At 41.3% G+C, this 22,031-nt stretch overlaps 1 protein-coding gene across 1 annotated transcript in view; it reads left to right on the top strand.

Annotated features, from left to right (window-relative positions):
- The window catches only part of RAB40C (RAB40C, member RAS oncogene family), a 45,365-nt gene that overhangs the window by 14,068 nt on the left and 9,266 nt on the right, over positions 1-22,031 (top strand). Inside the window, exon 3 of the mRNA XM_053364372.1 lies at positions 16,598-16,658. Coding sequence (XP_053220347.1) covers positions 16,598-16,658 — 61 coding nt within the window. The remainder of the gene's footprint in view (positions 1-16,597; positions 16,659-22,031) is intronic.

The following is a 22,031-nucleotide window of genomic DNA, read 5'->3' on the forward strand; positions in this document are numbered from 1 at the left end:
AAAGTGGCAAGTCTATGCATTTCAGAGTCCCTGTAGCAGCAGAGGATGCTGCTTCCTGTTGTTCCAAGCAAATCCTGTTTCAAGTACCGTAGGGAACAAACATCCTTTTACAGCCCATATGTTGCTGTATTCATTTCCTTGTAGAATACAATCATTATGGAGGAGAATGTTTTCCAAATAGTTGTTGTCTGAAGTATGGTTTCAGAGTAATATGTCGAAGTTTTCTATTGAAATATTAATCTAATGCTTCAAACTTCTTATCCTTGTCTCTGTATATTAGTGCAGAGAAGTATATATCTAGATAAGGGTTGGTGCCTTCAGTAAGCCTTTGTGGAATGCATAGTTTATTAAATGTAAATGATAGCTTTCATACTCCAACCCTGTCTATATAATAAAACAAATCCAATATATAAGTAATAACAGTACTAGAGTATAATTTATAGACTTACTCAAATTCATGAGTATGCCTTCTGGTCATAAGATGGATCTTTTAATTATACATCTACTTTATTTGGCTCCTTCTTTATAACTCACCCTTCTGTAAGAATAAGGAGGCTTAATGATGAAAATAAACAGCATCAAAAACAAAAATAAAACCACCATACAAAATACAGCAAAACAATAACAAGCACTACATTATAGAAATGGTGTCATTCCTACTACTACCTGGCCTGCCAGAACAAATAGATTGTAAACTGCCTCTTGAATGAATTTAGTGTGGGACTATGACTTCTGTCCTTGTAGACTAAGGATTGTGAACATAATATGAGTGATGCTGAAAGAAGGAAGAGTAGCAGAATCCCTTCCTATCTACCTGATCCCGAAACTATTCCACAGTTGGTTTGAGGCTGTCCTGAAGAACCTAACGAGCCGTGCTGGATCACACCAAAAGGCCTGTTTAGTCAAACGTCTTGTTGAAACAGATGCTTGTGGAAAGCCTGCAAGCATACACAAGTGCAACAGCATTCTCCCCATGTGTTTTCCAGCAGCAGGTAAACACAGTGCTAGTAACCATTGATATACAATTTTTTTCATGTATTTGAGGATTATCCTTAAAATTATCCAAGTGTAGAGGCTAATCTTGGGGGAAAGTTACAATTCAGATTCAAGTTCTTCAATAACTTTCAGGTGGATGCCATTCAGATCCGGTTATTTGTCAATTCTTAATTTGTCAGTAAGGCGTAGAATTTCAACTCTTGGCAGTGCTTAACAACACAAACCCACCAACAGCATACAATTCAATATGGCTAACTTAACCCAACAACTCCCCCCACAATGCACAAACAAATCTCACTGCAGCCAACCAAAGACAATCAACAACACCCTAGACCACTCCGACCTCTCTCACCACTAAGGAAACATAACAAGCGAATAGAAAGAGAACCTACCCAAGTGACACTGACACAAAACCCCCACACATACACTAAAAGAACATAAGCTTTACCACCACCCCCTCTCTTCTGCCCCCCTTTTCTTCCCAACCCTATACTGCATATAACACCAATGTCTCAAAACAAATGTAACTGATCTGTAGAAAGAAACAATACATATGCTTTTATAAATGAGGAAAATCTTTAATAATTTTTTTTAAAAAAAACAACACCTTGGCAATGCTATTTTCCTCAGTTCCTCCGAATTGCTCCCTGATAAATTTAATTCTGGTGCTGGGATCTGCTCTACATCTTATGCTGTAAAGGCAGATGCAAAGAATCCATTCATGGCAATCCTCTTTTCCTCCTTTAGTATACCTTTGACTACTTATTTATCCAATCAGCTTCCATGCTTCTAATGTATTTAAAGTTAGTGTTATTTGCTCTTTGTTTTTAGTGATGTGCATCTCAATTTCTTTTTTTGCACCCCTTATTGCATTTGCTTGCATTTCTTTTGCCAAACTTTGTCTTCCTTTTTGCTCATTTTTCCTCATTTCCTTGTCTCTCATAGCTTTCTTGCCTCTACTTATTAACCATTCTGGCATCCTCTTGGCTCTGGTTGTACCCTTTCCATCAGCAGGTATAAGGGAAGTAAATAAGAACCACAAAAATGAACATGGCATGAGTTTGTATTACCTCTTGTAAAATTTGGTGGTGGATAAACACAAAAATCATTGCTAATACTGTACCCGAGTCGCTAGAAACACTTCTATTTAGAACTAGATGAATTTATCAAACAAAGACAAGGCACCTTATATCGTAACACCAGACTAGCCACCTTATCGGTACACAACTAATAATAGGATCATAGTTGCAAAGTTGAGTAGCTTAGTTCTCAAATTCTTTATGTATAGATCCAAAGCACTAGATATACTTCAGCCAATAAATACCAGGAAAAATAATGATATTAACACAGTGTATTTTGGGGGGGGGTGTGATGGTGGCTATCACTGTATCATATGAGCCTCTGGTCTGATCTAGCAGGCTGTTCCCATATTGTACCAGCATGGCATGTGGCATGTGACTCTGATGTGAGTGTACATTAGTTATATGCCCCACCTTTCACCTTAAGAAGCTCAAAGTGGTGTGCATAACACAGTTATCTGTGCAACAGCTGATGCAATACAACAGTTCAAGAAAGTTGATGAGAGTAGAAAAGCTGACCTAGCAGGCAAAGGGTTGGGCTAGAACGTATTTGCATGGAGTGCTTTATGTGAGTATCATTCAAAAATGTTTATTCCGCTATCTGTAGTCTGAAATAGTAATCTATTCTAGACTTCATTCTAATCTAATTCTTCTGCATGGGTAGATCCACTTAAACACCTATCTGTTAGCCTGTGCTTATTTAACTTTATACTGTGAGATTTGTTGAGTAGTCAACATACTCTTGCACTTGATCTGCTTTTTCTCCACTCTTTCCCGCCTCCCAGTTCATAGTCATATACTATCCAGCTTGTGGATCACAATACAATTGTTGTTTGTTTATTTATTTAAATGATTTATAAGCTGCCCTTCATAAAGTAAACAATCTCAGGGCAGGGTACATTGAAACTAATGAAACATATTCTGAGATAAAACATGTTTTCTCCCTCCAGCCATTTGCCTTTTTTCATTTCTATAACTGCAAGGTGGTTGTCTGTGGGCATTCCACATATATAGTGATAACTGAAACGTCCCTTAGGCTGTATCTTCAGGTTTCTGATGAGTGAATGTGTGTGTGTCAAGTGATAAGGAAATACTGACAGCTGTTTCTGTACGTCACTTGGGTCAGCTGGTTTGTATGATCTTACATGTTGGTGGTTTATATAACCAAATTTTAGAGATGAGGAAAACAAAGTTAACAAATTGCCTACTATTGTTCTTTTTTCACATTTAAGTGGCTTTAAAATAAATGAATATTTAATGTATTTTTGTTGCTTTTGTTACCTACTCATGCTGGCTTATGTTATGGTAGACTGAAAGGGTACCTTTCTGAAATACTCATGCTGCCTGAGAGCCAGTGTGGTGTAGTGGTTAAGAGCGGTAGATTCATAATCTGGGGAACCGGGTTCGCGTCTCTGCTCCTCCACATGCAGCTGCTGGGTGACCTTGGGCTAGTCACACTTCTCTGAAGTCTCTCAGCCCCACTCACCTCAGAGTGTTTGTTGTGGGGGAGGAAGGGAAAGGAGAATGTTAGCCGCTTTGAGACTCCTTCAGGTAGTGATAAAGCGGGATATCAAATCCAAACTCTTCTTCTCTTCTTCTTAAGTCCGCATTGTGTCTAAAGGAAGGCACATATGTTAAATTTGTGTTAACACATATGTATGCTTCTTGGGAAACAGGGATTGCCTGCAGCTGCTTGTCAAGCTTACAGGCAGTGGCAAATGTAAGTTTGCTGCCATGTAATGTATGCATTGACTTATGTGGCTGTTTTTGTAAGAATATATTTAAGGAACTTAAAGTACAGTAGCTTATAACCACTTATGTTGATGTGTTGTTCAGAACTTTGTGTATTCAGGTATATGGCCCACAACAAATACAGTGCTGTGGTCTCTAAAATACCTAAAATGGGTCAAAGAAACATCAACTTGCTTAGAGGACTCTTCAGCAAATATTCTGTTACTTCTCCTGTGCCTTATGCAAGTCTACAGATGGCTGACATCCTAAGCATTCACATCTACCAATGTTGTTTTGTAAGGTCATCGATATTTCAGTGAGCTCTAGTTATGGCCAAACTATATCTTCTTATGAAGTGAAGCTGTGGTCCATCAGCTGTTGCTTCCTCGTCCTTTTACAATACAAAACATTTCATTATATGAAAGTAAAGCTGCTGTTAATGTCCCTGTGATGACAGGATTTATTGTGAGGCAAGAATCCTAGTGCATTAGCACTTTTCTCTAGAGGCTGTTGTGGATGAGCCTCTTGGCTTATTCTCTGCCATCTGCAAGTCCCAAATTCAATCCCAGATCTGCCTCCAGGGTCCTGGAACAGTGCACCTTCTGGTCTGATTATGTCTGGTATTTGAACAGCAATCTGCTGATTTTAAAAAGCCAGTTATACTTGCATTTATTTTAAAAATGTACTTACTGATTTATTTGTGTCTACCTAAATGACTAATTCAAAAGAACTAATTCTAATAGTCTTTTCATAACTCTTGGTGGTGTATCGTTGTAGGGGCTTTGTCAGACAATGTCACAAGTCTACCCCTGTTACTGGAAATGCACATTTTCATTATCTAAAATGCTCTGAGTAGGGTTTTTTGTTTGTAATTATGGGATATGACTACTTTAATACTTTAACAATCACAACATCTGCTAGTGAAAATAAGATTACAAATAAATGTAAGCATCCCAAACTACCAGCAAATAAAGTACTAGACCCCAGTGACTTTCCCTAATAGAAAACTCTTGTAGCCCCTTCTGGAAGCTATCGGAAAGGTGTTCTGGCAGATCTTTGGGAAGTCATTTAACAGCCCCAAGGCAACCATTGAAATAACTCATCCAATGATGGGACCTGAAACAAGGCACTAAATTCTGATTTTAATTATATAGGAGGCTGGTACTTACAGGGAGAAGCAGTCCCATACATCTTTCTTCTATGGCGATCACTCATAGCCAAGTAAGATTGTCTTCCATGAAAACAGTCTTAACAGTGAGTCCATAAGTGACTGTGGAAGCCAATTCTGATAATAATTACTTTTCAATTACAATCCAAAAATAACCTCATTATAACAATACCAATTTATAATAGAATTACTAATACCAATCATTCAAATACTGAATTATATACAGTGGTACCTTGGGTTAAGAACTTAATTCGTTCTGGAGGTCCGTTCTTAACCGGAAACTGTTCTTAACCTGAAGCACCACTTTAGCTAATGGGGCCTCCCGCTGTTGCCGCTGCCGTCGCGCAATTTCTGTTCTCATCCTGAAGCAAACTTCTTAACCCGAGGTAATATTTCTGGGTTAGCGGAGTCTGTAACCTGAAGTGTATGTAACCTGAAGCGTATGTAACCCGAGGTACCACTGTAATTTAGATAAGGTGGTTTGATGGTTTTCTTTATTTCTGCGTTCCAAAATCTTGTTGTTGTTGTTTAGTCGTTTAGTCGTTTCCGACTCTTCTTGACCCCATGGACCAGAGCACGCCATGCACTCCTGTCTTCCACTGCCTCCCGCAGTTTGGTCAAACTCATGCTGGTAGCTTCGAGAACACTATCCAATCATCTCGTCCTCTGTCGTCCCCTTCTCCTTGTGCCCTCCATCTTTCCCAACATCAGGGTCTTTTCCAGGGAGTCTTCTCTTCTCATGAGGTGGCCAAAGTATTGGAGCCTCAGCTTCAGGATCTGTCCTTCCAGTGAGCACTCAGGGCTGATTTCCTTAAGAATGGATAGGTTTGATCCCACTGTGAATGGTTCATTTTGAGAGCCATTGTAAGCAGTCCCATAAATATGTGGGTCCAAGGGTATGAAGAGTTAGATTCTAACAATCAGCTGCTTGTCAGGGCTTGCAGGGGTGAAAACAAGTCACCTGATGTCATTGTGATGCCAGGCGATTGACAGATATCTTTGCACCCTGTCAGTTGACCTGCAAGCGGGGAGGGACTTTGAATTGATCCCAGAAGCTGGTATTCAGGATAATCATAGTGGGGTTGGTTGCATATGCTCCTGCCACTCTCCATGCTCTAGGAGATGAACATTTTGTACTAGCTGAAGTTTCTAAGCTGTCTTAAAGGCAGCCCATGTGGAACACATTACCATAATTCAGAGCTTTCCAAACTGTGTGTCGTGACACATTAGTGTGTTGGCTGCAGTGTCTGGGTGTGTCGTGCAATATGTGACCATATATCTTATAAGGGGTTAGTTTTACCTCTGGTTTGCTAGTAAAACTGAATTACTGTGTTGCAAAATGATGCATATCTAAAATGTGTGTCACCAACATGAGAAGTTTGGAAAGCTGTGCCATAGTTGGTCTAAGAAGTTAGAAGAATTGGAGTTTGGGGAAAGTTATTCCTTCTTCAATAATGGAGTGTAGTCTATAGCTGTTACCAGTTCTTGTCACGGGCATCTTCTGCTTCTACTTCAGGGGTGTCTTATAGTCCAAGAGGGCATACAGGCAATGAAACAGTTCTAATGAGCTAATACCAGGTCTATCATTCTCTTGCTGGATCACTGTTTACTGTCTTTGGTTTTTTATATTGTGTATAAACTCCTTTAGCCTTCACAAGACAGCATAATAGCTGGATCTATTATTTTCCCAATGTGGGAGCTTCCTGTGCAAATAGTGCCTCTGTTTTGCCTCATATGTAATGCAGCCTTTGAAACACAGTGTTGTTAATTGTCAACAGATTGAGCAAAGTACAATGTAAACAGATCATAAGAACAACTTTGAGATGGGCAGCTGCAGGTGACCGTTTTCCTTTTTCCTTATATAGATACAACTGAAAGCTTGCCAAGAATTGAGATTATTACTTGACTACAGCAAACATAGGTGTAGGGCCTGGTAAATACAACAACTTTAAGAGTTGCTGGGTGTATTTGCGCATGAACAGATTCACAACATTGTGCTTATGACTTTTGCTTTAGTTGTGCTAAAACTTGGTAAATAACAATACGTATAAAGAGCTTAAAGGGCCCCAAAGTCTTAATAAACTAACTCCTCTTTAATTGCAAATTCAGTATGACTAGAGAAGCAGAGTTGGAATGTGGGCTAAGCTGAAAACAGCTCAGACCGGTTTTCTGTGCCTTGCCAATGCAGCAGTTCCAGCAGGATATGGACAACATCATTGGTGTTCAATGCAGTGCCTGCATTCCTACCTTGCCCTCTAGATATGTAGTTACCAAACAGAGTTTCATACTTGGTGGATAACTAAGGCCCAATTCTGACTAATTTCTTCGTATCCTTTTGGGACAGACATAGAGAACCAGAAAATTGCTACAGGCATGAGAGTTCCTCATGCTCCAGCAGTGATTAGACACACAAATCTTGGTCCACTAGATTCAGAACAGGCAAAAAAGGAAGTGTGAAATAACACATTCACTACTATATGATATGTTGATGGCCACTAACTTGAATCCTTATTTAAAGGGTTATAAACAAATGATTGAGGAGACCTTTGTTGACAACTTTTAACCATGATCATTAAATGATACTTGCATGTTCATAGACAATATTCCACTGAAAACTAATTGCTTGAATGGGAAGGGATAACTGCTTTCAAGTCCTGATTGATGGATTTCCAGCGGCATCTGGCCATTGTCAGCACAGTGAAATCCATTACACTTCATTACTGGATGGGCCCCATTATATTACTGAATCAGGCACCCTGCTGGAGGGTGTAAAGCCAGGGCCGCCATGCTACAGGCACAGGGCTCTGCTCCTTGCCAGCTTTCTACCATGTGCACACGAAACCACAACTGCAGACCAATTTGGTCAGAGAAGCCCTCCCACGATCAACCGTGAAACGCTGTGCCTCATGGGTGTCGTCATCTTAGCATGGCAGCTGAATATGGGCTGTAGGAGTGGAGACAGCAGTGACACCTGCTGGACCCTGGACTCCCCATTCAGTGAAGGCTCAAATCCAGCAGGAAGAAATCCAACAGATGATGCTCTTGTGATCATGACTTATAAGCAGGGATGTTGCAAGAGTGTTTAGCGGAGGAGTTTGATGGGGATGCCCAGAGTGCTCCTTATAGTATGACCTGAAACACCTGTGCTATGTTTGTCTTCCTGACTGAGAACATGGAAAACTACACCTGCAGCAAGTGCAAACTGGTTGCCTTGCTGGAAGAGAAGATATAGCAACTTGAGGCCCTCCTATCCACACTTCATGCTATTGGGCAAGATGAAGAAATTCTTGCTAGACCAGAGTGTACTGTCCTGGAACAGAGATGCAGGTAGAGTGCCCTTAGGGGGGAGGAAGATCTCCCAATGCAGGAGACAAACCCCAGGAGGAACAAAAAAGCAGGACTGTCAGGAGCTATGCTATGTCAAGGGTCTGGAAACAAAACCTTATGAGGAACTGTTGAGGAAATTGGGTATGTTTAGCCTGGGAAAGGGGAGACTGAAAGAAGATATGATAGCCATCTTCAAATATCTAAAGAGCTGTTACATGGAAGATGGAGCAACCTTGTTTTCTTCTGCTCCAGAGGCTAGGTCCCGAATCAATGGCTTCAAGTTACAAGAAAGGAGATTCTGACTAAACCTAAGTAAGAACTTTCTGACAGTAAGGGTTGTTTGACAGTGGAACAGAGGTGGACTCTCCTTCCTTGGAGGTTTTTAAGTAGAGGTTGGATGGCCATCTGCCATGCATATTTAGTTTGAGATTCCTGCATTGCAGGCGGTTAGACTAGATGACATTCAGGCTCTCTTCCAACTATACAATGATATGGTTCTATGATTCTATTATTATGGTTTAGCATTATAATTAAAACTTAATATTTTTCAAGGCCAGGGTTCAAATCCCTACCCATTGAATGACCTTGGGCCAGTTACTGTTTCAGCCAAACCTACCTCACAGGATTGTTGTGAGAATGAAATTGGGAGGGGGAGAACCATGTATTTTTTTTTTATTAAATATTTATTAGCATTTTCAAAAAACAAACAAGAACAAAAAATAAACAGAACAAAAGAAAAATACAAAAATACATAACAAAATTAAACAACAAAAGAAAAATAGAAAAAACACATAAAGTTACTAACACTTATTGTTCTTAACCTTATTTCTCAGACCTCCTCACACCTCCCCTTCTTGTATTCCAATTTAAATTGTCAGTTCAGCAAGTCCTTAACTTATTTCTTTACCTTAACTTATACATTTATTCTAACATACCATTTTTTACTTTGCTTCTTTTTTCCATTTCCTCCATTTATTTTTAACGATCTTATTTTCAATTAATTTAAAAAAGAAGAAACCAATTTTACCTTATTAAAAACACACATCAATACTTATACCTCATTAGTTGTTCTTAAACCTTTTTCCTAAAGTTGACCAAAATTTCCTTTCCACAATTTACCCAATTTCCTTGCCACTAATTAAAAGTAAAAAAAAAGAAAACAAATGATCCTTATGTGCCCTTTGGATTCCCAACCTCCACCCACCCTTTTCCCGGTTCCAATCCCCGACCAATGTCCATCAGTCTTTATGTTATTTATTTAGCCTGGAGACCTCACATCTGAGGCCCTTTTATCTCTCTCAGTTCCTTTCTGCCGGTCTCTTTGATGGTCCTTAATGTTAAACCCCAAGTCTCGAAGAGGCTCCGGCCCAGCAGAATCTTTGTTGCTTCCAGCCAGTCTTCCATACTTAAAAGCAAAGCCTGTGGGGGGTTCCAACTCTTGTTTCAAATTTCTTACAGATCCAAATGTCCCCAAGGCTCCAGCTTTCACCTTCCGCAGATTTGTAATCCTCAGGTCTTCAGATCTCCTCCAAGGGAGATCTCTCCATTTTCCAGGCTCCCATTCAGACCAGGCTTTCCACATCCAATTTTTATTGTCCTTTTTTATCATCATGTCAGGCCTCATATTGTAACTCTCCTTTAACTCCTGCACATCTCCTGCTTCTCCTTCATTTTCTTCAAAAACAGCACCTTGCTCCATCATTTCTGCACTTTCAGTTTCATTTATTTGTTCAGTTAAGTAGGCTTCCTGTTTCAAGTCCTTATCAGGCTCAAAACTGTTGTTTACTGTCCAGTGTAGAAGTGATACCTTTGTAGACAAAACATTGTATTCATCTTTCAAGTTTCCCAAGAGAGCGAATGTTCTGTCCAGTTCTGCTTGGAATTTACGTACTCCAGTCATTTTTGTAATGTAGTATCCCTATTACCCCTCTAGGGGGATTTTAGTTCCTTAATGTTCCTTTCAGCTCAAAACCAAAAGTCCAGTTATTTTGTATCAGCCCTCGTTGTTTTCAACAAAGTTATACCAAGTGAACCAGCAAAAACAGCAGAAACAATGTTCTCTTTTTCCAGCTGGCAACTAGCTGACTAGCAGCTCTCTTGACAGCTGTCAAAATCTTCAGTACAACAGGCTTTCTCATAGGACGTTCCCGGGTCTCGGGGGGGGGGGTGAAATTTCAGCTCCCAAGATTCTTTTTATCCTCCAGTAAATCCTTATAATGTCAAAACCGTGAAATCAAGATCTTTTCACTAAAAAAACAGGTTCTCTCGACCTTAGTTGCCCAGTCCTTTGCTTTAAATTGTTTACAAGGAGGGGGGGTGACTTCCTTTTTAGCCCCTTCCCGCTCGTTCCAGATCCAAAATTAAAAATTTTTTTTAACGTTCCAATCTCCGTATTACTCACGGGTTTATATTTTAGAGTCCAGTCGGTCTTGAAAGAAGTTGGCGCTCTCTGTCAATGGCTTGCGGCTTCACTCCGTAGGCGAGGGAGTACTCTCAGCACCACGCCTCACCCTGCCTCCGTTCCGAAGCCTTTAAAAAGGCTCCGTCGCGGATTGGGGGGGCGCAAATGGTGCCCGCCGAGTCTCTGTGTTCACAGGCATCCGCGCCTGTGATTTTAAGGGTCCCCGCTTCGCCGCAGCGGCCAGACCCAGACGCTACGGAGCCGATTCCCTCCGGAGCTCGGAGGGAATCCGCCATTAAACAATGGCGCCAACCCGGAAGTCTGGGGGAGAACCATGTACACCATCTTTTGTTCCTTGGAGGAAAAAGAAGAATATAGATGTAAGAAATAAACATTTGCAACCATAGCTTAGAAAGAAATATGTTTTTCCATTTGTCTGTTGGTAGTTAACAACTTATCAGGCCCAGGGCTTTTTCATTTAGCACCAACCTGCAACATTAAAACAACTTTTATCATACTCTTATATCTTGTTAGTCTCTTTCTCTATGCCTTGTTTTGTGCTCTCTCCTAATTTTTTGTCTTTTGCTCTCTCTCCCCTTCTTCCCATCTCTTAAATGATCGTGGATCTGCTGCAGTGACCCATATTTGGATGGAGCATAGCCCCATTGTGTCTTCCACATAGCTAGACACATTAAACCACATTTGTGTAATTTCCTGCCACTGAATTGAGCCTGGCATGCCAGACATGAAGCCAATTTGGCCTAGTGGGTGGAGAGCTGGACTAGAACCTGGGAGGCCAGAATTCAATTTCCGACTCCATCATGAAGCTCAGCCTAGCCAACAAGGTTGTTGGGTTGAAACTGAGAATGGGGGAACAGTATATGTTGCCTAAAGCCTCATTGAAGGAAAAGTGGGATATAAATGTAATAGTAAATAAATGGTTAAATGGTAAACTTTTTTGTTTTCATGCCTGAGACTGCAACATTTTCAGGCATCTGATAGGCTACAATTACGTGGTTAGTGGCTTGCATTTTATCTTAGAGTGTCATGTTGGGTAGACCTGCTATAAGCAATAGAATCAAACTGGTTTGTACATTGTCCACCAACAGAGCATATCCATGTGACTGAATGCTTGAACTTCAGTTTTTAATTTCATAGTTTGATCCAATGGTCTTTCTCACCGAAAACTCTTTAATATGTAAATTCATAATGTCCAGCCCAGGCAGATGTGGATGGCACATAAACTAGAAACAGAGTAAATAACAAATAAAAAATGTAGCAATATAGTGAAATAAAGTAACACAACTCCTAATGAGATCAATCAACAGACTGGTGCTTCTCAGTACGCATATAAATATATGGATATTCACAGTTTGTTTGCTGAAGAAAACACCAATGTTTCCCTACAACTGTTGTAAAGATGGGAGTTTAAGGGGAGGCACTTAAAGCACTCAGGTATTTAAAGGCTGACTTTCAGCAGTATCCCAAAAGCCTCTGTGCAATAGTGCCACCCAGTGGCACAAACATGTCAGTTTCTGCCTTATTCATTTGAAAGTTTGTTCAGTGTTATGTAACATACATGGTTGGGGCAGTTGAGCTGTACTCCACCTCATGAACTTGTCTGAACAAGCCTGATGATTTCAAAAGTGAAATACTTGCTGCTGAAATGAGTTCCTTTTTGTGATACGATTCCTTATGATACATTGTAATCAACTGTTTATAAAAGCTGAAGAGCGTTAGTGTTCTGGAATGCAAAGGAGAAGCAGAGGCTGGTTGCATCATTGACCCTGAAGGAAATATGTCTAGTGTAATTGTGAAGGAGTTGCACTGACGGCCTTAATATTTTAAGATCAAGTAGTGATACTGCTGCTAGCCTGAGATTTGGATTATGGAAGCGTTGCATTCATGGACAGTCCAGCACTGTGAATATTTACCTAAATAAGAAGGAAAGCCTTTCACACGGACTGGAACCTTTCCTTATATTTGCATAGGGTCAAACTATAAATTATGTTAATTGTATCACTGCAATTCTCATCTACTTTTTCACATTTAAAGAGAAGATGCAAGGGGGTGGGGTTGGAACCATGGCACACAATGAGGGGATTTAGCTCTTCCCCTCATACCCCAAGGTATTGATTTCCCCAAGCTGCTAATAGGTTTGGAGAAAGGAAGCTTCATTTGGCACTAAAGGAAAGCTTTCACAATTAGCATCATGTCTGGCTTGGCCAATGATATCACTATGAATTAAGTCCGGCCCAAATAGTGACTGAAATACTATGAATTAAAAAGCAGCCAACCTGAAGGCCTAAAACTATTCCTTCCTAGGAAACTGAAATATTTGTTCAGCTTTGGGCTGGGCAGCTGCTTAGGAATTGGCAATAAATATTTTCTCTCTCTGCCAGGGCAAAGAACTGTGCTACCTTTCTATTGGTACATAAGGTAGCTACAGCAATGTATCTTCCAACGTGGGGGAGGCTGAATAAGGTTGCCCCATTTTTGTGACTTGTTGGGTTACTTCTGGGTTTGGGCTGGTGCTTGTATGTGTGGTTGCACACATATTGAATAAGCGTAATCAGTTGCTACCTGTATATTAAAAACAGCTTTAAAGTGTACAACTACAAAAATAACAGAGTGGGCCCTGAAGATATACCGTACTTTTCCGTGTATAAGACGGGGTTTTTTTACTGGAAAATTATGTTTAAAATAGGTAGTTGTCTTATACATGGGTAGTGCCCAGGGGGGACATGGGGTTGGTTGATGGCGCGAGCCAGAGATGGTCTGCAGAGTGTTATTGGTGTCTGCAGCAAGGGATGTTGTTGAGTGGGTGTCGCTGTGGCAATTGGGCAGGCAATAGGCTGCTTCTGCTGGTGAGGGGACAGACATTAGGAAGCTGTTGCGACATGTGCGAGTGTTAGCGTCGGCCATGTGGGTGAATGATTTTTGGCAACACCTCCCCTAAAAAAAGTTCAAGCACTCTGTGCAATCCTCCACAAAAAAGCTCCACAACTCTGGGCAATCTCCCCCCTTTTTCTTAATTTTTAGTCCCCCAAAATAGGAGTCATCTTATACATGGGGGTATGTTATACACGGAAAAGTACGGTACATCTCAGATTGAGCCTGAGGATTTTTAATCAATGGCTGTAAGTTGCTTTTTTCTATAAACAAAAGTAGTCAGGTTGTCTTGTCAAACAGGGTTTTAATAGAAATGACAACATAAAACAAAATCTTTATTTTACATTCTAAGAATATATGTGAACTGTTGTAAGTCATGTGGGAGTTTGTCAATGCAGGTGTGCAACTTAAAGGCTATTCTTTGGAAATAAATGTTTTAACATGTTTATTGGGGGATACTGTGGTAGGCTAAGTGCCCAGAATGTTCCAGAAGCATAGACTGCTCCTGGGCTGAACAGGAAGCAAATTTTCATTAACAGTTGGCAATCTGTAACTCAGGGTTGGCAGCCTGTGGCTAGATGACGACATGTGCCCTTAGCCTACTTTCATGTGACTGGAGCAGTGGGGAAGGGGATTATCAAAAGAGAAATGGACTTGCCTACTTTCAGCTGTGGTTCCATCCACCACTGGCTTGTGTCCATCAACAGATTGCCTCCAATGGAATGCAGTCCCCACCCTTGTTATAACTTATTTTGAGACCTGAGCTAACTGTAGATACTAGATCAGGGGTAGCCAACATGGTGCTTCCCCAGATATTGTTTGACCTCATCTCCAGCCAGTGTAAGCTATGGTCAGGGAAGATGGGAGGTGTGGTTCCACAGCAGCTGGAGGGCACCACACTGGCAACTTGCGCACTAGATAGTTGGAGGATATTAAAATAGGAGTGTGTCGCCAACTATACTGGCGAGACACAGGACAGAGTTTTCTGGAGTTAGGACTGTATCCCAGTAGTACTTGGTTGGCTGGCATCCATCTGTCACTAGACAATGGAGGAGTGCGCCTTCGGGGGTGAAGTAATAATAATAATAATTCATTATTTATGCCCCGCCCATCTGGCTGAGTTTCCCCAGCCACTCTGGGCGGCTCCCAATCAAGTGTTAAAAAAACAGTAAACAGTACAGCGTTAAATATTAAAAACTTCCCTGAACAGGGCTGCCTTCAGATGTCTTTTAAAGATAGGATAGCTGCTTAGTCTAACCTTTGGAGAGTTACAACATGTTTTGTTGCAGCTGAGGCAGATGAAGATAGCCAGTTCACTTTCCTTGAAAGAATTTTTCCTCCATGGATCATTCTTTACAGAGAAAATGATATTTTTAGTGTGGGGTGTGTTTAGTGTGTTTGGATCAAGTTAAAGAAATCATATGTAAAAATTTGTTTTTGAAGCAAGCTGTTGAAAAGTTTACTATATATTTCAAAGTCAGACTGCTTATACTTAAAATCTTCATTTCTTATGCAACCTGATAGGTTTGAAAGCATGTGTCCCTGGAAACGGTGAATCAGTGGGATTTCTTTCTTAAATTAAAGGAAGTGGTGCTTGATCTCATGTGGGGCAGGACCAATTGCCAGCAGTCAGCTTCCTGTTTGAAGTTTGTTAACAATGGACTAATTAATATGCAGATTAAAGCATTGGGAGGAACAGGAAGAAAAGTGACCAGCTGAGACCTTATTAGTGCAATATCCAGGTCTCCAAGGATATTGACACAGATGTGTGGCAGGGAAATGAAATCTCTGTGTCAACACAATTGAATATGTATGAAGTATTTTGGTATACTTGCTAATAACAAAGCTGCCTAGTTAGAAATAGAACTCATTGACTTGGCATTTGACATGCCAATAGTGCTGTCAAGTTATTGTTAAGATGGCAGCAACATGACTATAGTATGAATTGTTTTTGAGAGTTGAATGCTACCTTTTGGTGGTGGATATGGCTGTGGCGGGGGAAGTTAAATAGCATTTACATGCGCTCTGGCACTCGTCACGGTGTCCTGTTGTACCAGAAGTAGTTTAGTCATGCTGGCCACGTGACCCGGAAAGCTGTCTGTGGACAAACACTGGCTTCCTCAGCCTGAAAAGAGAGATGAGCACTGCACCCCATAGTCACCTTTGACTGGACTTAACCATTCAGGGATCCTTTACCTTTACCTTATGGTTGTATGTCCTTTTGCTTGCATACAAAAACTGTAATGCAAAGCTGTAATGTGCAGATCTTGGCCACAATCAGATGCATCCTCTGAAATTAAGCTTCAAAATGCAGATATCAGACTCTGTTGAGGTCCATGTCCCAATGATCCACCAACAGGTTCTCTGGTCAGTTGCTGCTGCTAGCTCAAAATCTAGTAGACCTTATGAAATGAATGAACATGTTTGAGTTAGGTCCTTAATTTCAGTGGGTCTAGTCTGAACGTAACATACCTGAATGCCACTCCTGGCCTTCACATTTCAGTAATAATACCTAGACAAAATACACTGTACTCAAAGTGAGGGTACAAATCTTAAGTGGATGAATTCAACATCAAGTTGAGGGGGGGAAATGTAAACAATTGGTAGGGTGTGTTTTTTTACAATCAAGTAGTATATAAATTTTGTTGTAGTAGTTTTTTAATTTAACGTTATGCTAAATATGGTGAAGAAATTGTATTTAACTAGAAGTAGGTCAGTTTGACAAACAACTCTTGGTTCCTCATTCCTCACAGCTAACTTTTTTTGTGTTGTAAGAGACCTAAATGTCCTTGCTACCAGATAAATGATAATTGTCTGTTTACTGCTCTTCTGAGTTGCTTGTTTTGTATATTAAAACTTACTATGCTACTACCACAAGCATCATTCCCCCAAACACTTGGTGTTGTGACAGCTTTTTCTGGTTTTGAACACTTACATGTCACTGAAATAGTGCCGTTATGCCTGGTTTTTGTGTAATCACACTTCCATTGTTATTATTTACAGGAATTGACTACAAGACCACAACAATCCTGTTAGATGGCAGACGAGTCAAACTGGAGCTCTGGTAAGGTTGCATTGCTGAAATCTTACCAAAGTATTAAGAGTGCCTACATGACCTTAAGCCAAGAAAGAACTTGGGTTCATCAATATAATGTTCTTGCAAGCTTAGAAGTGGCTGCCTGGGCTTATCTGGAGATGTTCATAGATACTGATTTCATTTAATTATAGCATGTAGATTACATTTTTCCTTATCCCATCCTTCTCTTGTATGGCCTGGCTTCACCAGCTCGGCTTCACAAGCACCATCTCCTCCCTCTTCCTTCTACTGCTGCTACATGCTGAAAAGAAAACAAGGGGCTTACAGCATACAACAGGCATAGGCAAACTCGGCCCTCCAGATGTTTTGGGACTACAACTCCCATCATCCCTGACCACTGGTCCTGTTAGGTAGGGATGATGGGAGTTGTAGTCCCAAAACATCTGGAGGGCTGAGTTTGCCTATGCCTGGCATACAACATAATTTAACCTTGCATACAGATTTACAATGTGAATGGAAGACATGAAGAAAAACAAGGAAGTAAAGGAGGACAGTAGGGGAAGATATGCTAAGTCACTTTTCCCACCTTCAGTTTGTGTGTGTCTCGGCAGATTTTTTTTTTTGCCATATTTTTTGCCCTGTGGCCTAAGGACAGTTTACCTTTAAACGTGTACATCTGGTCCTGCATGAAAGCACTTTCAAAACAGCCCTGGTTCCTACTTAGTGTTCATTCTAAGAGCATTGTTTTTTGGCCACTTATGGAAATGGCCTCTTGTACAAGGAGGATGGTGTGTGAATTTAGTCACAAAGTCTCTACCACAAGAGCATCCAGTGTGGTGCCCACTAGATGTTGTTGGGCAGCATCAGCCCCAGCCAGCATAGTCGATGGTTGAGGATGACTGGAATTGCAATCCATTGCCCTGGTCTACCATAATGATTACCACTCTCTCCCTCACATTATGCTGTTTGCAACAGGATAGATGGAACAAGCTTCTAGTTTGTGTAGCGACGGGTGTATAAGAAAAGTGCCAGCAAAAATCTGACCCTTTAGATATTTAGTAATGCCTCAATTGCACCAAAAATCTGATCTCCCTGGGAAATCTGATGCAGGGGAATGAGGGTGGTGAGGCCTCCAGCTGTTTGTCATGCACCCCTCCCAGGTCATTGGACACAGCAGAGACCAACACACTGCAACGTGTTCTGTGACTAACCTGACCGCAGCTTGCACTTATGTAGGCACTTGCTTAGGTCAGCACAGCACTCCTCATAGCATCACAGATGTCTGGTGATGCCCCTTGGTGTGCTGTAATGTTTAAATAGATGAGAAGGCATGGCTTAAATCTACACACAAGCTCTGAGGCAGCTGGTGTCCTTAACACACCCTATGTTTGTTTACTACAGAACACGTTGTACTCCTAAACAGAGTTGTAAGAATTCCTCAGTGTAATGTCAGCCTCTGGAGTAGCCATTGAATGCTGAACTCAAACATATCTTCTCCAGCCAAAATTTGTCCTTTGTTTGTTTTCATAGCAGCTTTTTAAATGAAGAGCTAAGAATTCTCTCTACGGCTAGGCAGTACTGAAGGACTGCTTCCAACACTTTTCTTTTATGTGTACGTGGACGTTGGGTGACAGAGAGAGTTCACCAACTTGCCATATTCATTAAAGATAGCCTTGCATGTGCATTTTTGTGGATTAATGATCTTTTCTGAGCCCACACCCCCAACCAATCATTTGTAGCACTTCTTAAATCTTCAAGAGAATATGTTCTCACTCACCTAACAAAAAGTTAACTGAACTTTCATGTAGACAGGCTATGCAGACTTAAGAGTCATACACGAATTAAGAAATTGAATTTTTCCAAGCTATTCAAGCTCCTGGAGAATCTCACAATAAAGGAATCAAATACAAAGAATACTAAACCCGTGACCCCAAAACAGAGCATTATCCAGCAACCTAAAGTGACAAGCACATCACAATCCCCTAACCCTCAATCAACGAAAGATCGGAACGAACAACTAAAGACCGGCAAACCTCTTCTGCTACTGTGGTGACTATTACCACCATTCGCAATAAGATAACCCAGAACAATCAAACGCTGATCCTCAACAGAAGCAGATTGGTTATTTGCCCTATGTACAACCGTACAGAATTTAATGGCTTTTCCTCAATGTCCCTCACAGGATCTCCAAGCACTAAAGGGGGGCGAGTCAAGGGTGGCCTAGGCATTTTAATATCTACAAGGTTGAGGGCGTCCTTAGTAAAGTTAGAGACACTGAAACATCTGGCTATGGCCGTACTAGTGAAAAGCAGATTCTTCACCCTGCTATTGATTAATGTATATCTTCCCCCCCAAAGAGGCAAGCAGCTGATTAAAAACACCTGGCATGGGCTGGAAACATACATTGATGGTTTGATGACTCAAACCCCTGCAGCTTCAGTGCTAGTGGCTGGTGATCTTAATGCCAGAATTGGCCAGTCTGACGAAGCACTATATGCACACTTCCACGACTCGCCACCCATCGTGGAAGAAAACCATCTTATACCTACCAGACTCTCAAAAGATAAGGGATGTAATTATGCAGGTCTGTGCCTATTGCGTCTTTCTAACAAGCTGGACCTGGTCATACTAAATGGGCGCAAGAATGGGGAGACTTGTGGGGAATTTACTTTTATATCAAATGCAGGAGCTTCCACTATCGACTATGTTATGGTATCATTTAATCTCTTAAATAGAGCCCTTGAGTGCAAAGTGGAGGAGAGGGTTGATAGTGATCACTTACCGCTCTGCCTCCTCCTGGATGCAAGAAAAGATTTATTTTGCAACGATAAACTTGAAGCCCCCAGGTCCTCCAACATGGAGTTGAGATACTCACGTATTAGATGGTCCGAAAAGCTGAATGCCGAAACATCTGAAAGGCTATACTCGGACATATTCCTCATGAGAAGAGATAATCTCTTAAACTCACCATGTTCTGATTCCAGAATAATCTTGTTCCAGGATCTGATTTCACTTTTGCAACCCCACCTGACCCAAAAAAAGACATCGCGCCAACCTTTATTCCCCAACAAATCCAAACCCTGGTTTGATCAGGAATGTATTGCTACGAAGCGTTCTTTGCTGGATAAGTACAGGAATTACAAAGCAGCGAACCTACCCTTGCTTCCTGCGGAATGGTTCGAAGCCAAACGTAAATATAAAGATCTGATTAAAAAGAAAAAGCTTCACGCCCAAAGGGGGGAGTGGCAACGTTTATTAGAAGCCTCTCGAAGGAAAGACTCAGCCACTTTTTGGAAAATAGTCGCGAAAAGTTGGCAAGACTCCCCGATTGAAATTGATTATACTATACCAGTTGGGATTTGGGAGGCTTACTTTCTATCCTTATATACATCAAATCAACATCTGCAGGCCATGCCCCCAGCTCCGAGTGATATTGGCGCCGAATGGCCCCCAGTAGCAACAGAAGAGATCTATAGGCTCATCCAATCCCTTAAACCTGGAAAAACACCCGGCGTAGACAATATTACACCGGAACTCCTTAAGGCTAATGTTGAATGGTGGGCCCCTGTGCTAGCTGCCCTATTTACCAGCATAGATCAATCGGCCACTTTCCCTGAGGACTGGGGACTAGCAATCATCATCCCTTTATTCAAGAAAGGGAGCCGATCAGATCCGGCTAATTACAGGCCAATCAGCCTCCTAAGTATTATTAGCAAATTGTACGCTGCCCACCTATGCGACAAATTAGTGAACTGGTTGGAACAAGACCACATTCTTTCAGAAGCGCAGGCTGGTTTTAGGGCAAATTGGTCAACTTTAGACCAGGGCCTTGTTCTCCAACATCTTGTGGAGAAATATACATCAAGAAAAGGAGGTTCCCTATACGTGGCTTTTATAGATTTCAAATCTGCTTTTGATTTAATACCGAGGGACAGGCTTTGGGGAAAGCTAAGCGCCGCAAATATAAGCAAACGCCTACTGTATCTCATCCGCAGTCTATATGAAAATACACGGATCCGGGTAAGGTGTGACTGACAGGGCCACCTATCCAAGGAAATCCAAATCCACCAGGGGGTCAGGCAAGGGTGTGTCCTTGCGCCTACTCTATTTAACTTCTATATCAACTCGCTAGTAGGAAATATGGAGAAAGAAAATGCCCATCCCCCCAAATTGGCTGGTACGCCCCTCCCGGTCCTTTTATATGCGGATGACACAGTCTTAATGTCTTTTTCTTGTGTTGGATTAAGAAAACTTTTGAGATCTCTTACCAAATATTGCAGCATCGAACAACTAACAATTAACTACAACAAATCCAAAGTCATGGTGTTCTCTAAAAAAAGGAGGAGGCATAAATGGTGAATAGACAATCGCTCAATAGAACAGGTAGCAACCTTTAGATACCTGGGTGTAACCTTCCAGGAAAGGGGCTCCTGGCGCTTTCAGATTAATAATACTATTGCAAATGCAGAAAGATCTACCAAAGCATTAATAAGATTCTTCTATGGGAAAGGGGGCCAACACATACCGGCAGCCTCCCAGGTCTTTGCTGCCAAAATACTATCACAATTGTTATATGGATCCCAGATCTGCAGCTTTAAAAACCTTACTCTCTTAGAGGCATTCCAAGCTAAGTTTTTCCGCTGCCTGCTGGGGATCCCCTCTTGCGTATCCAACATAGCGGTCCGTTTGGAGGTTGGGCAAATTCCTATCAGTACTCGGATATGGATATTGAAGATCCATTATTGGCTAAAGCTTATTTTCTTCCCGGTTGGGCTGGCACCTTTAACCTTACTAGATACCTACCAATCCAAATGGAAAGCTACACTGCTGGAAAAGCTTAAAGGCTTGGGGATCCCACAGCAGACCCTGATAGCGACAGGCTTCGAGAAAGCTAGGACTACAATTCGCCAGCGTATCTGGGACGTAGAATTACAATGCCACATGAACGAAATGATTAAACATCCAGCAATAAGGGACCATGGGAGAGGTTTCTCTCCAGCTAACTATCTGTCAGGTCTTCAGGTACCCAAATACAGACGGTCTTTTACCCTCGCCAGATTCAACGTTCTCCCTTCTGCCTTACTTCAGGGCAGATTTGAGGGTAAACCATACACAGCACGGGTCTGCCCTTGTGGCTCGTTGGAAGTTGAAACTGCTTCACATGTACTATTACGTTGTCGTTTTTATGAGGATATACGTTTGACTTTTATTACACCTGTTTTGCAAAAGTCCAGGAAAGAATCGGAACACCATAGTTTAAAACTACTGCTAGAGGACAAGAATCCCAAGACTACATTAAATGTAGCTAAATTCTGTGCGTCTGCAATCAATCGCAGGAAGCAAGTGGTATTCCATAGTGACTAAACCCCTAAATGTTAATTACAGGGGGCACGCTAATAA

The sequence above is a fragment of the Podarcis raffonei genome, chromosome 14, assembly GCF_027172205.1.
Source record: "Podarcis raffonei isolate rPodRaf1 chromosome 14, rPodRaf1.pri, whole genome shotgun sequence".
In the NCBI taxonomy this organism is placed as follows: domain Eukaryota; kingdom Metazoa; phylum Chordata; class Lepidosauria; order Squamata; family Lacertidae; genus Podarcis; species Podarcis raffonei.